General features: G+C 42.2%; 1 protein-coding gene across 2 annotated transcripts in view; it reads left to right on the plus strand.

The window, feature by feature from the left end:
* The window catches only part of Slc9a9 (solute carrier family 9 member A9), a 536631-nt gene that overhangs the window by 267259 nt on the left and 255636 nt on the right, over positions 1-13736 (plus strand). For both annotated transcript variants that reach the window (XR_007344170.1, XM_048794390.1), the window contains exon 9: positions 621-709. Coding sequence is in view for 1 of the 2 variants with exons in the window: in XM_048794390.1 (XP_048650347.1) it covers positions 621-709 (89 nt within the window). In the remaining variant the exon portion in view is untranslated. The remainder of the gene's footprint in view (positions 1-620; positions 710-13736) is intronic.

A 13736-nucleotide genomic window follows, 5' to 3' on the forward strand; every position in this document is an offset into this window, starting at 1 on the left:
GGGGGGGGGGGGGGTGCCTGAGATTACTCAGCTGCCGAAAGACAGGGCACCCAGCTTTGCCAAAAAGGCGAAGGAACACATAGGACTTCTCTCTCTTGCTTGGCAAGTGGGAGCATTGGCAGGAGCCACAAAACCCTTGTTGACTTAGGCTTGTGACTCATGGCTTTTAATATTAAATTATGGCATGATAGGACCTTTTTCAGGCTCTCCAAGGTACACAGTGGAAAGCAAATGTCTGAGAGAAGATATCAATATTTAACATAAAATTCAGCAAAGTAATTGGCACTGGCTACAAGAAACCCAGGGGTGACTACACTGTCTTTTGTTCATGTGTTTCCAAGATAACTTTGCAACTCATGACCAGGGAGTCCTTTATCTCCAAGAGGAATCTGCTTTTCATTTTTGTTAGGAATACTTCATAGTGCCTTCCTTCATGTGTAAGCCTGCAAGACTCGTGTTTGAAGCAGGTGGTGAGATTGACCTGGGTCTCATTATCGTGGTCATTATTAAGAGTTTTGACTCTACTGGCACCAAAGTCTATCTTTCAACTGGGAGGGCCCTACCTTCTGACTTAGATGGGAAAGACAATTAATTTTGACTGGTCTCTTTTTGAATTTCAGGGATAGTTGCTGTTCTCTTCTGTGGAGTCACACAGGCACACTATACCTACAACAACCTGTCGTCAGATTCCAAAATGAGGACTAAACAGGTAAAAGAAAAAACTCACTACAGGCTTTGTCTCTTTGTCAGTGTAATGGTTGTGCATTCAGAAAGAATTTCCTTAGTGAAGAAGAAAGTAAGCTTGAGGCTTCATTACGGGTTGGATATTATAGATTTTTTTTCCCCTCCAGGATAACCATTAACAATTCTCTTGGTAAGCAAAAAATACAGTTATAATAGTCTCTTCCTCCTGAGAGATGGGGAACATAGACTGTCAGTCTCAAAGATGAAAGGCCTACCGTCAGTAATAATTCACAGTCACTTACATCTAAAAGCATTATAAAGCATGTGAGATTGGGTAGTTATAGAGGGAGGAGGAGAGGAAGAATACGGAAGTGATGTTTGGTCTTTAATTGAGTGCTTTCGCTTCTAAGCAAATTCAACTGCCAGTTGTCTCACCAGCAGAATGTATCTCCTTTATTCTGAGAACACATCTGTTTGGTTTATTTGCATGTGAGCGTACATAGATTCCTTCCATAAACATTATTTACACAGCACTTTGTGCCAAGCATTCTGCTGGGTACTAGGGATACAAACACAGTATGTGACTGCCTTCAAGAAGTTCCTCAGTCTATTGATGAGGATGAAGGTGTGAAATGAACAAGAATCCAGCGTTAAGGACTGTGATCGAAACATCTGTGTTGAGTGTTTGAGAACATTCAGTAGGGCATCTTCCATTAAGGACTGGAAAATCAGGAGAAAGTTGCCAGAGATAATGCCCAACCTTGAGCAAACTAAAGTACTGAGATAAAGATTTGGGGTCCAGCAGGGGGCGAAAGGTAGCAAGAAGGGCACTTGAGGCCAAGGGATCAACAGGGACAAAGTCTCTGACTGAAGCTCTGAAAATAATTCAGTGTGGCTGGTGCTTAGGGTGAGGCTGAGTCAAGGGGGATTCAGAAAGGAGAGCCCATAGATAGAGCCACAGACCAACTTATAAAAGGACTCACATACTTTGGGAAGAATGTTATCCTACAGATAATGGGGAGTAGCATAATTAATAAGAATGTAAAGAATGTATTGTGTCTCACACTTCTCGAGTCCAAAAGACTAAAATGAAGGTGTTGGCAGAATTAGTTCCCTCCAAGGATGTGAGGGGAAATCTGGACTAGCTCTGCCTTAGCTTCTGGAGGTTTTCTGGTCACCTTTGATGTTCCTTGGATTATAAATGCATCATCCTAACTTTGACCTTCATGTTTACGTGACATTCTCCCTCTGTGCCTAACTCCAAATTTCCCCTTTTTATAAGGATACCAGTTATGTTGGGTCTGGGGCCCACCCTCCTTCAATATGACTTCATCTGAACTAATTACATTTGTTAGTTACCTATTTCCTAATAAGATCACATTCCAAGGTTCTGAAAGTTAGAATTTCAACATATGAATTTGGGGGCAGCACAATTCAGCTCAAACGTGATGTGTTTTTGTTGTTGTTGTTGTTTTGTTTATTATTATTATTGATTTTTTTAAAAAAAAATAAATGACAGTGGAATGCATTACAATTTAATCCTTAGCGGGAAGACTGAAGCAGGTGGCATCATTATACTAGACCTTAAACTATATTACAGAGCGATAGTAACAAACATGATGTTTTTAAAGGTCCTTAGGCAGAATAATTTTAGGATAGCTGGAGTTCCATTTTAAACATATCACTCTGGAAGACATGAGGAACATGAATCACAGGCTCTTGTATCAGTTAGCATTTGCTGTGTAACAAACAATCATAAACATCAGTGGTATTCAACATTAAACATTTATTTATCACCCACAAGACTCAGACATTTTGACCAGGGTTGGACTTAGTGGCTCTGCTTGTATCAACTGAGCTTATTTGTGTGTCTGTGGGTTTGTCCGAGGCTCTATTCTAGGGTAAGCTTGACTGAGGCACCTTTGTCTTGTGCCTGTTATTTTTCTGGTTGAAGAATATGCCCCATTGTTGAAGCAAGTTCATTTCAACCATTTGCCCACATGACATCTCTTAAATATCCTATTGGCCAAAGAAAATCATGTGGCCGAGTTCAAAGTCAAGAGGCCAAGCAGATTCCCAGTCCACACTGGAAGGGCACTGAAAAGTTACGTGGCATAGAGTAGGGATATAGCATGCTATGGTGTGGATTTTAGGTATCCCCCCACAGCTCCTGTGTTAATGCAGGAAAGTTCAGAGGTGAAATGACTGGATTCTGAGAGCTATAACCTAATCAGTCCAGCCTAGTTTGAATGGACTGACTGGGTGGTAACTACGGGCAGGTGGGGCATGGCTGGAGGTGCTGAGTCACTGGAAGTGTGCCCTGGAAGGGTGCATCTGGTCTGTGGTCCCCTCTTCCTTTCTTTGCTTCCTGGCTGCCATGAATCGAGCAGTGCTTCCCCACCATGCCCTTTCACCATGATGTTCTGCCTCACCTTGGGCCCTGAGCAATGGAGTCTGCCGTCTGTGGACTGAGACTTCTGAGAATGTGATCCCCAAATAAACCTATCCTCCTCTAAGTTGTTCTGGCCAGGTATTTTGGTTACAGCAATGAAAAGCTTACTAACACATAAGGACTGGTGAAGAATTAGATTGAATGATTCCTCAAATGCAAATGAAGGCAGAGAAGCTGCTCTAATAAACCTGATGATGCTGAAACTTGAGATGTAGAGAAAGCAAAGGGACATCCAAGAGAAACCTGTAATTGGCCAGGATTTCCTAAGCAGGAGTTCCCGAGGGCTTGCTTTCAAGCTCTCCATAGTGGTTCTTCTCATTACTATCTGTCACATCCCAAGCTCAGTTGGTCCTGATTCTGCCTATACCCGCTCAGGGACTCTACCAGGCCACTCTTCCTCCCTGCCCCTCACTTCAGGTGGTGGAGGGCTCCTAAGTAAAATAAAGGAAATCAACCCAAAGGAAAAAAAAATTAAAAAAAAAAAGACACCAAATCCAAGAACCTCCAATGCATAGTCTTCTAGGATCCTTATCATTTTGAAGACTGTTAGCATCCTCTAGGGCTTAAAGGGTTGGTTTTTCCTGGACTCTTCTCATTCTCTGAGCATTTGTATGCTGGGAAGCTAATTCCTGTAGGGACTTGTACTTTTAAGCCATGCTATCGAGACCGTTCAGCAGAACTTCAGAGATAACTCGACTCATGGCAAGATAGCAGCCCAGCACCTAGGGGAGACAAAGCCCAAATCAGTGCCCTCCAGCCTCTGTTCTCCCTCTGAATGCCTTGACAAGTGCTCCCTGATGGGCTGCCAGGTTCGTTTCACAGCACTCTCTTTCAAGGAGGGAGACTGTTACAAGTTCGTTCTTTAACATCTAGATAATTGCATAGCCCTGTTCCGTCCCTCACACTGCCTTCTTTGCTGGGTGTCTGGGTCATCCTAGGAATTAACACCTGCTAATTCCTTCCCACTCCCTTCTCATGCCTTTGCTTGCTTCTTTCCTTTCAGGATCCATCATCTTCTATTTATTTGTTCTCTCATAATACACACATATATAGCGTATGTACGTATTTAAATATACATGCATATCTATGCATACCTATGCCCAGGAATAACCTGCACTCCAGTATAGAGACTCCAAGGTCTCCACTCTAAACAAGATGAGCTCAGAGGTCCTTGGCTACATCCGCACTTGGGTAGCAAGCAAAGTTCAAACTCAATGTGGGAAACCAATTACAAGTTGTGGAGAAATGGTGAGGCATGTGGTATAGAGATACCTCTATACCCCAACTGAAACTGGAGGAGGTTTAGAAGGATTATCTGACATCATCACATGGGTGATGATGTCACAGTAACTCCCTCTGCATCTTCCCATGCCATTAGAAGGAGCAGTAGCATAGCTTCTTTGCTTCTCTTCCCAGGACTGTTTAATAGAGGAATAGGAAGTTACTCAGTGAAGTCTAGGGAAAATCCATGGAAATCAACTTTGTGTTATAAAATCCAAAGGTGATATGATTTACAAAGGAATTTTATTCATCAACTTTGTCTATACCAGCTAGTCAAATAACTATATCTGGATAGGAAGGTTTTGGAGAATTGTGTGTTCTTTATAGCTTCAAGAATTAGATTGCCTTTTAAAAAATTACATTTTCACCTTAAGATGTTTTTTGTAAATTATCATTATCCTGGGAATGTAGGTGAACTAATTTTTGCTTGAAAACCCGTTGTACACTGCTGTGTGTGACACCAGGGAGCCTTATGGAGATCCTGGGGTTGTTACCTGCCATGACAATCTGCACTTTGGAGGCAAAGCATCCTATTAAAGAGGGTGTGAATATGTGCAGCAGTCCCTTTCCCTGACTTGGAGAGGTTGTTACTTTAGTGTTTGCACATTCAGTCACACACAGATCCCGGAAGCCCTGCCTCTTGCCTGGGAAGCTGCAAGCTTCTAGGGATGCTCAAGGTGGGCCTCAGACATGGCAGTCTGCAGTTTGGAAGTCTCACACTGAGTCATCCGAAGATTGTGTGCAGACCCAACAGACCCATTCACACAAGTCCCAGTTGCCTCCCACCCCATTTCTTCTCCTCATACCCCAGGGCAGGGTGCTAGCTGGTTACCTGGGCCAAACTCCAAGTGTTTCCAGCAACTGTCTTTACCTTGCCTGAGGCTGGTGTGCAAAACCATATACTTCTACACCGTCCCTCTTAACTAGAAATTCTCCTTCCCTTCTTGCAGTTCCTGATTAAAAATTATTTCCAACAGATCCACAAGGGTATAGGATATGAATGTGAATAACTAACAGTTATTGTTCATTAACATGTACAAAGTACTTATCTCATTTGCTTTCTTCCTACCTTTTTACCTAAGAGGTAACTCTTCTTATTACCACTAATTACCTTCATTCATTGGACTAATATTTTCTGAGAGTCTACTTTGTGCCAGCCACTGCTCAAGATGCAAGGCAGGTGGGGGAGATAGGATGGTTGGTATGGAGAGACGGGATTGTAATTTTAGATAGGATGTCCAGGAAATGCCTCAGTGAGAAGGTGCAGAAAGTGAAAGAGGGAGTCATGTGAGTATTTGGAGCAGAACCATCCAGAAATTGGGAAGAACAGATAACAAAAGCCACAGAAGCAAGGGGACCCATGTGTCTGGAGCACAGTGACCCAGAGGAGAGAGCACCAGAGACAACATCAGAACAGTGACAAGGGATGGCTTAAAGGACCTGAATGATGGGAGACCACACTGGAAATAAGAACAGGTGTGCCGGAGATGGGATTTAAGTTTTGAAAGAATGGAGGTGTCATTGTCGGGCATGGAGCACAGCTGTGGGACAGCCAGTTGACACAGAATTCTGCAGTTCAGGGGAGAATTCTAGACTAGAAATACAGTGTTGTTGGTCATAGCATGGAGATGATGCTGAACACACAAGACTAGAGGGGATCAGCTGTAGTTCAGATGTTGAATGTCCCCATGGACTCATATGTTAAATGCATGGTCCCCAAGGTGGCACTGTTGGGAGGTGGTGAAGCCTTTGAGAGGTGGGGCCTAGTGGGAGCTCCTTAGGCCAGGGACATATCCTTAAAGAACACTGTGGTACCCTGGCCCCTTTCTCTTTCTCTTTTGCTTCCTGGCCATAAGGTACTCTCCTGCCATGATGTGCTATCTCACCGCAGGTCCCAAGCTACATGGCCAATCAATCATGAACTGGACCCTCCAAAACTGAGAGCCAAAATAAACTTTTTCACTTTGTAACTCAAGTACTTCAAGTGTTTTGTAATAGTTACAGAAAACTGCCGCAGTCCGGCTGCAGCAAAATAACCGGGGGGTGACGAATAACTTGTGTACGTTGATACAGCAGGAGTAGGAGCCGTTTATTGCAGGACAGGAGCAGTATTTATACATTCCACACAGCTTATCTAATTAGCATAAACTAGATACATCAGTCAACCAATCAGGAATCTCCACACTTAATGGCTTGTTTTTGTTACTTTTCAAACCACTCCCTCTGGCATTTTTCCAGGCACCATCCAGACTTGTTTATGAACTCTAACATTCCCCTGGCAAAATGCCAGGTGTTATTTTGACTTGTTTACAGACTCTAACATTTCCCCCTTTTGTTTAATTTAAATAACGACCATAGTGGTTTTTACAGAAACACCAAAAATAACCTGCTACAAACAGAAAGGGAGGATACAAAATGCCACAATACCAAGCCACTTGATGGCTCCATGCAAGAAACCCTTGGAAAAATTATACCAGCAATGACACTGTTAGCAAAGATACCGAGTAACAATTTGTTGTACATTACAGTTTGTTGTCTCAGTCCAGGTAAAGCAATGTCTCAATAGATTAACTCACAGTCCAGGTAAATCACAATCCAGGTAAGTTCTGCAAGCAGCTAGCTTAAATCACAATCCAGGTAAGTTCTGCAGGCAGCTAGCTTGATCCGAAGTCTCGTCTGTTTCTCAGCCGAAGTCTCGTCCGGTTTTCAGCAACACTGGAAATTCTTCCACCTTGGTCTTTACCGGCACTGGGACGAAGGCAGGAACTCCGGATGGCTAAAGAAAATCCTGTAGCATTCTACTAAGAAAACAACCTTCTGAACAATTTAGTACATTATCTCAAGGTTTTTTTGCATTTGAAATAAGCATTAATAGTGCTCATTACTCATCAGCTTCCAGGTGTGGGAGAACCATTGTAGCTTAGTTATTGGCATTGAAAATGACCAAACATCAGGGACACCAGTAGCGTCTTCTGCTGGCTGTAGTGCCTGGGCAGCCCCAGATGGCCCTGGGGAGTGTCCCGGACTCAAACTGCTACTGGGCACAGGGAGCAAGAGCCTGCGAGACTGTGCCTCCAGGTCAGGTCTAGATTTGGGCTCGCGGCAGTGGAAGAGCCAGCTCCCCGGCCAGGAGGCGGGGAAGGGCCAGTCACCACCGCCTCTTGGAAAATCCTTGCTGCGCTGTGACCGGCTTGCACACTCGGCAGCCGCCTCTCCGCTTCACGCACCCTCCGGTAACGAAAAGTATTTAGTAATAGCCTTTTGCTGCAACTTTTTTCCTGATAATCCTTCTTCTTCTGAACTTTCTTTTTCTTTCTGACTAGAGTTCCTGGGCTTTTATCAACACATGCCCTAACTATTCTTGGTTCCACTGGGGTGCCTTCTTCCCTTAGTAATTTACTTCTCACCCCTTCCATATTTTCATCACAAAGACAATACAATACACTGAGACAAAACAAGACACAAACATACTGTATCAATCTTCTCCATTTTCTTGAAATGGCCATTTTTCCTCTCGCCCTATCTGCCTAGGGACGAGCAGATTGCTCCCGTCCTATCTATGGACGGGCAGCTTTTTTTCGTCACTTACCCCTGAGTGTCCCGGGGCTCCCCGTACGGGCCACCATCTGCCGCAGTCCGGCTGCAGCAAAATAACCGGGGGGTGACGAATAACTTGTGTACGTTGATACAGCAGGAGTAGGAGCCGTTTATTGCAGGACAGGAGCAGTATTTATACATTCCACACAGCTTATCTAATTAGCATAAACTAGATACATCAGTCAACCAATCAGGAATCTCCACACTTAATGGCTTGTTTTTGTTACTTTTCAAACCACTCCCTCTGGCATTTTTCCAGGCACCATCCAGACTTGTTTATGAACTCTAACATTCCCCTGGCAAAATGCCAGGTGTTATTTTGACTTGTTTACAGACTCTAACAGAAAACTGGGTAGATCTCAAGGAGAGTGATAGGAGAGGTCCAAACACCCAGCCCTGAGGTACTTACCTATTAACTGGCCAAAAACCAGCAAAGGAGAAATCATGGCCAGTAAGAGAAAGAAAAGCCAGGAAAGTATGATTTCCTAGAAGTTAAAGGAAGAGTATGTCTCAAGAAGGGGCTTGATGAATTACACCAAATGCTGCCAAGTATCAGGAAAGACGAAGAATATGAGCTATTGATGTCACTGGTAAGAGCCATATTGGTGGAATAGCAGGGGGAACCTGATCATCGTGGATTCAGAAAGAATTGGAGTAAAGTAGGAAACTGTGCATAGACAAATCTTTCAAAGGTATTTTTCTGTAAAGGAAAAAAAAGTAAGGTCAAAGGAAAGATTTTTTTATTTTTAAAGTGGGAGAAATAACAGTAATTTTGTGAGCTGATACAGGTGATTTAGTAAGAAAAGATGTCGTCTTAGAGCGTTTGCCAAGTCATAAGGTCAGACTTCAAACTCAGATTTTATAATTTGGTGGATCAGATAATTTTGCCTCTTATTAAGTACTCTTTGATTAGTTAGATGGATGGTAGTAATTTGTGAAGCTCAACTGCATTTCCTCAGTGAGCCTTGAGTGGATGGATGGGTAAATGAATGAATATTTAGGTACCTTTATTACATTTGCACTTAATTCAGATACTCATTTATCTCATATTTGACCCCATCATCTTTGGAAATCTACCAATTTCCATGCATTTTAATTTTTTATCTAAAATCCAAGTTGGGTTAGATATAGATGCTCCCGCGCACTTGCTTTTGAAAAGCCAGAGTCTTTATCTGGCATTTATGGGCAAACAATGACATCTTCACTATAGAACATTCTTTCCAGATGCTTATTTTATTTCCTTTTCCTCCCCAGATGATATTTTTAGTTTTTATCACCATTGAAAGGAAAAACAGCAATGCAAGTCCAAATTTAAATGTCCAATAAAAAAAATAAGACAATGGGAGCCAAATTGGATGTGCTGTGCATAACTTTGTAAGAAAACTCAAGTAAAGAATTTGGAAAATGGGAGGGATGAGATGACATGGTGGAAAGAGCACTTGGCAGAGAGTCTCACCCCCACCTCTCCTATTAATGGCAGGGCCTTGGATAATTAATTTAACACACATGCGCTTCACTTTTCTCATCTGTAAAGTGATTTATTGAACCAAAGGACTGGATTTTAAATATCTTTCTCTAGGTCTAATAGTCCATAAGTGAACATAAAGCATACATTCGGTTCTTCCTCCTCGACTAAGGCTGGGCAGTGATATGCAACACAGGGCCAGGGTTTGCTATTGATCTTGAAGCCACATGACTGGGTAGACCAATTTAACAAGTTGTCAAATTAAATCTAAGGATGAGGCATTCAAACATCCAAATCCTTGGTTCATACTGGGGTGAAAATTTTCATGCTGGGAACTGGATGGTTCTTCTTGGAAAAAATTTTCAGCTCCTGAGTGAGTGGTTGCAATGGCTTTTTCTAAGATTGCCGGCTCCATGGGTAGAGAGAACAAACCTCATACTGCCCGCACTCAGCCTCTCAGGGTATGACTGAAGGGCTTTCCAGATTTTCAATTCTAGCATGGGCTGAGAGTATACCAAGCCCCATGCAGTGGCAGCATGGCAGGCACCATGCCAGAAACCAGGGGGACAGAGGCAAAGCAGACAGAATTCTGACCCGTAGGAGGTTGTAATATAGCAGGAGACCACACACATACACACACACACACACTCTCTCTCTCTCTCTCTCTCTCTCTCTGTCTCTCTCTCTCTGTCTCTCTCTCTCTCTCTCACACACACACACACACACAGACACAGAGACACACACACACACACAACCTGTGCAAATGCATGCACACACTCACAAGCACAAACAACAGTCCTAAGTAGCAGATGATAACAGAGAAGGAAGCGCAGCCTGTCATGGGAACCAGAGGACTGAAGTGCTTTCTGGAGACAAAGTGTTCATGGTGAGCTAACTGGAGTGTTGGGGGTTTTAGAGTTTGTGTATAAGAATGATTCGAAGATAAATATGCAGAGTTCTTGGGGCCTGAAAACAGAAAGAACAAGATATGCAAAAGCACAAAACTAAGAAAGAATTTGACAAGTCTCAGAAACAAAGAGGTGACATTGTGACTAGAACCTGGGTTGCCTAAGAGAAGTAGGTTGGGGTGGGTTGGTGGCTAGTGGAGGCTGAGGACAAGGAAGGGCATGTGGCAGAGAGCTGAGAATTCAAATGCAGAGGTGAGTTCAAGGGGAACCTTTGGTGTCTCAGTTCAGTGGATTTTGGAAAACTCTGCCCTATAAGACCCAAATAACCTTAATAGCATCATTGAGGAAAGACTGAACAAAGGATATTTTGGAACTAGAAGTATGCTTGTCCCTATTGGTGGTTTTAAGGGTTATTTGGAAGCAAACGTGGTCCTTGTCTTCCCTGCAGTTCCCTCCAGTAAATGACTTACACACATCACCTCTAAGTTTACCTTAATCTTTTGTGACTCTACACGTATTTCTGTCCCATCTCATCTCTTAGGATGCTGTGGTCTATGTATAAAGTTTATGGAAATTTACCATTTGGTTTTATCTCGGACTTAGGAGCTCAATAAATTCTTTGCTGAATTAATAAATAAATTAATGAATGAATGAATTATGACTATTAACATTCCGAGATTAAAAAATAGAGAGGAGAAACAATGTATTCCAATGAATGGCTTTATTTAATTCTGATAGCATGCATTAATTTAAATTTAATGAGTTGGAGGCACGAGGCAAGTGTCTAGGGTAATCCTGAGAAATTGAAAGAAAAAATCAAGCACAATTCCATTGCTCGTGTGAGTTTCCTGCAGTGTGTCTCTGCCTTATTGATTTACATTACAGTGGTTTTTGATTATGGTTTTGTCCATTTTTTTTTCCTGCGACACTTAACAAAAGCAGTCACGTTCCATCCTAGTTACCTGTTCTGCAGCCCAGTGGAGAGAGAATGTCCTGGGCAACAATGCCCCTGCCTCCTGGCTTCTGAGAAGATCAAAGATATCTTCATAGAGCATAGAATTGCCTTTATTTTTCACTCTAATTACATTTCTTTTGTCAAGATTCCTACCACTTTTCTTCCTTTCATTCAAAGTACCTTTAAAAATACCATCTCTAGAAGGGTTGAATTTATAAATGATGGTAAAGTGTTTAAATTTCTCCTTAGCTAAGCTGGTGATTCTTTTCAATGAAACTCATTATATTGTATAAAGGACATTTAGTAGTTCGGCTAATAAGTGTTCCCTTTTAAATGCTAATTAGAGTGGAGCTCCCACATCAGGGCAAGAACAGGCTGTACTTTCAGTGCCCAGAAAGAATTATTGTCTGAGCCCCTGATCCAGAAGTCTGTACTCCACAACCAACTTGCAGAGGCCACAGATGACAATTGGCTCCCTAAATAGTGAGGACCTTCTGTGTTCTGGGTACTAGAACCCAGGCTTAGTGAGCACTACAGACAAGTAGAAAACTCTTTATCTTCCCCTGGATTGTTCATGTCAAATTTTGTTCTCTGACAACACTGTCGTTGGACTGCTCAATTAAATCTCTCCTGCATTCTTAATCACACATCTGTGTTTGTTGATGATAGCATATAATTGCAGCTGGGAATTTTAAGTCATAAAAATCAAAGAAGTTCAAAGGTAGGTGGGGCTGTAAAGATAAAACTCACAGGGAAAGAAGGCTGCTTTGCTCTTTCTCACTTATAGAAAATAAAAATAAATATCATCCATCCTTAGATATCAACATATAAATATATGAGATCCATAACCTTCTATGTATGGCCTGATTTAATACAAAATGCAAAAAAAAAAAAAAATTATCTGGATGGACTTTAGAGATCAGCCAGTCTGTTGCCTGACATTCAAGACAGATGGCCATCCGTTATTACCTTAAAATTTCTAAGGATGGCGGTGGCGTAACCCCCTTTAATAGCCCATTACAGTTTTATCGCCCTGCTTGATAGGTGCAGGTATGAAGGGCTCCAGTCTCATAATGGCATTTGGGGATGACAAATGGAAATTACTGTAATTTTTCTACTCATTTTAATTAAATTTTATGAACGCAGCGCAGAAAGGTGGAATATGTGTGCCTGAGTGTGTTTTTTTTAAAGAATGTTGCCAAACTTAAGGATGCCATTTCCTTGACAGTCTTGAAAGATTGGACATTTGTATTTTAATAAAACTTCAAGTCTTGGGTCAGTTTCTTCAGAAGAGAAATTGAATTATTTCAAGAGGCACAGCTCAAAAAATCCAAAGAATCCCATCAGTGGAGAGATGATATAGAACTCTGAATAAAGGGAAATCTAATAAGTGAGAAGAAGTTTAGTTTTAGGAAAGTCACTTGATGCAACTATTCTGGGTCCCATTGAAAATGAACTTGATTGGAATCAGGAGGGACCAATCTATTCTTGTGGTAGAAGAGAATATCTGTTACAATGGACCTGCTTCAATAGGGAGCACCCAGGTATCAAGCTATTTCTGATATATTTTTCTCTTTGATTCCAAACTGTAAATAACAACAACAACAAAAAAAAAACCTATGCCTTTCCCTTTTTTACTGTGCCTTGCTTTATTCAATTAAAATTTCAAGGACAGACAAGAAGGGAAAAGATACCTGATCAAAAGGAATTCTTCTGTTGGGAAGGAATGTCTCATCTTCTCTTAGTCCTTATAGGCACTTGAGTTTACACAGTTCTCTTCCCCAGAGATCTGTGAAAACAGGGTCATTGAAACTCACATCTGGAGATTTCCAGGATGTTGATTCTGCTCCTGACTCCCTCACCTTTCTGCAGATGCTGTGTGGACGACAGCACACGGGCCCTCCAACACAGGGCCAGGGCACAAGCTGTCTTGGTCAACTGAACACAGCCAGGCAGAGAGGGGTTCAGAGCCAGCCCTGAGGATGGGAACGGGAAGAGTTTTAGCACTTGGAGTTCTGACACCTTTCTGGATAGTTCAAGTTCTGTGAGCAGGGTCTTCCCCAGAGCCATGAGGGTGACTAGGTCTTACCATTTTATGTCCTTATACAGGTGTTCTCCAATGCTGGTCTGCAGGCTGGTGTCTCAGTGCTTCCTTTTGACCACACTGCCTGTATTCATTTCTGGCATAAATCAATGATTCACACTACTCACTTAGGGAAAACACACCCATTTTTTCCCTTCGGGCTGATTTACTGTTGGGCTTTTGGCTTTCTTTTATAATATCAAGTTGAGGTCTGTAGGGGACTTGTGAATCATTCAAGTATTCTAGGGACTAAAAGACTTTGAGACCATCTAACCTAGGGAAAAGTAGTGTGATTTTAGGGCAATACTTCT

Source organism: Marmota marmota, unplaced genomic scaffold (assembly GCF_001458135.2).
Source record: "Marmota marmota marmota unplaced genomic scaffold, marMar, whole genome shotgun sequence".
In the NCBI taxonomy this organism is placed as follows: Eukaryota; Metazoa; Chordata; class Mammalia; order Rodentia; family Sciuridae; genus Marmota; species Marmota marmota.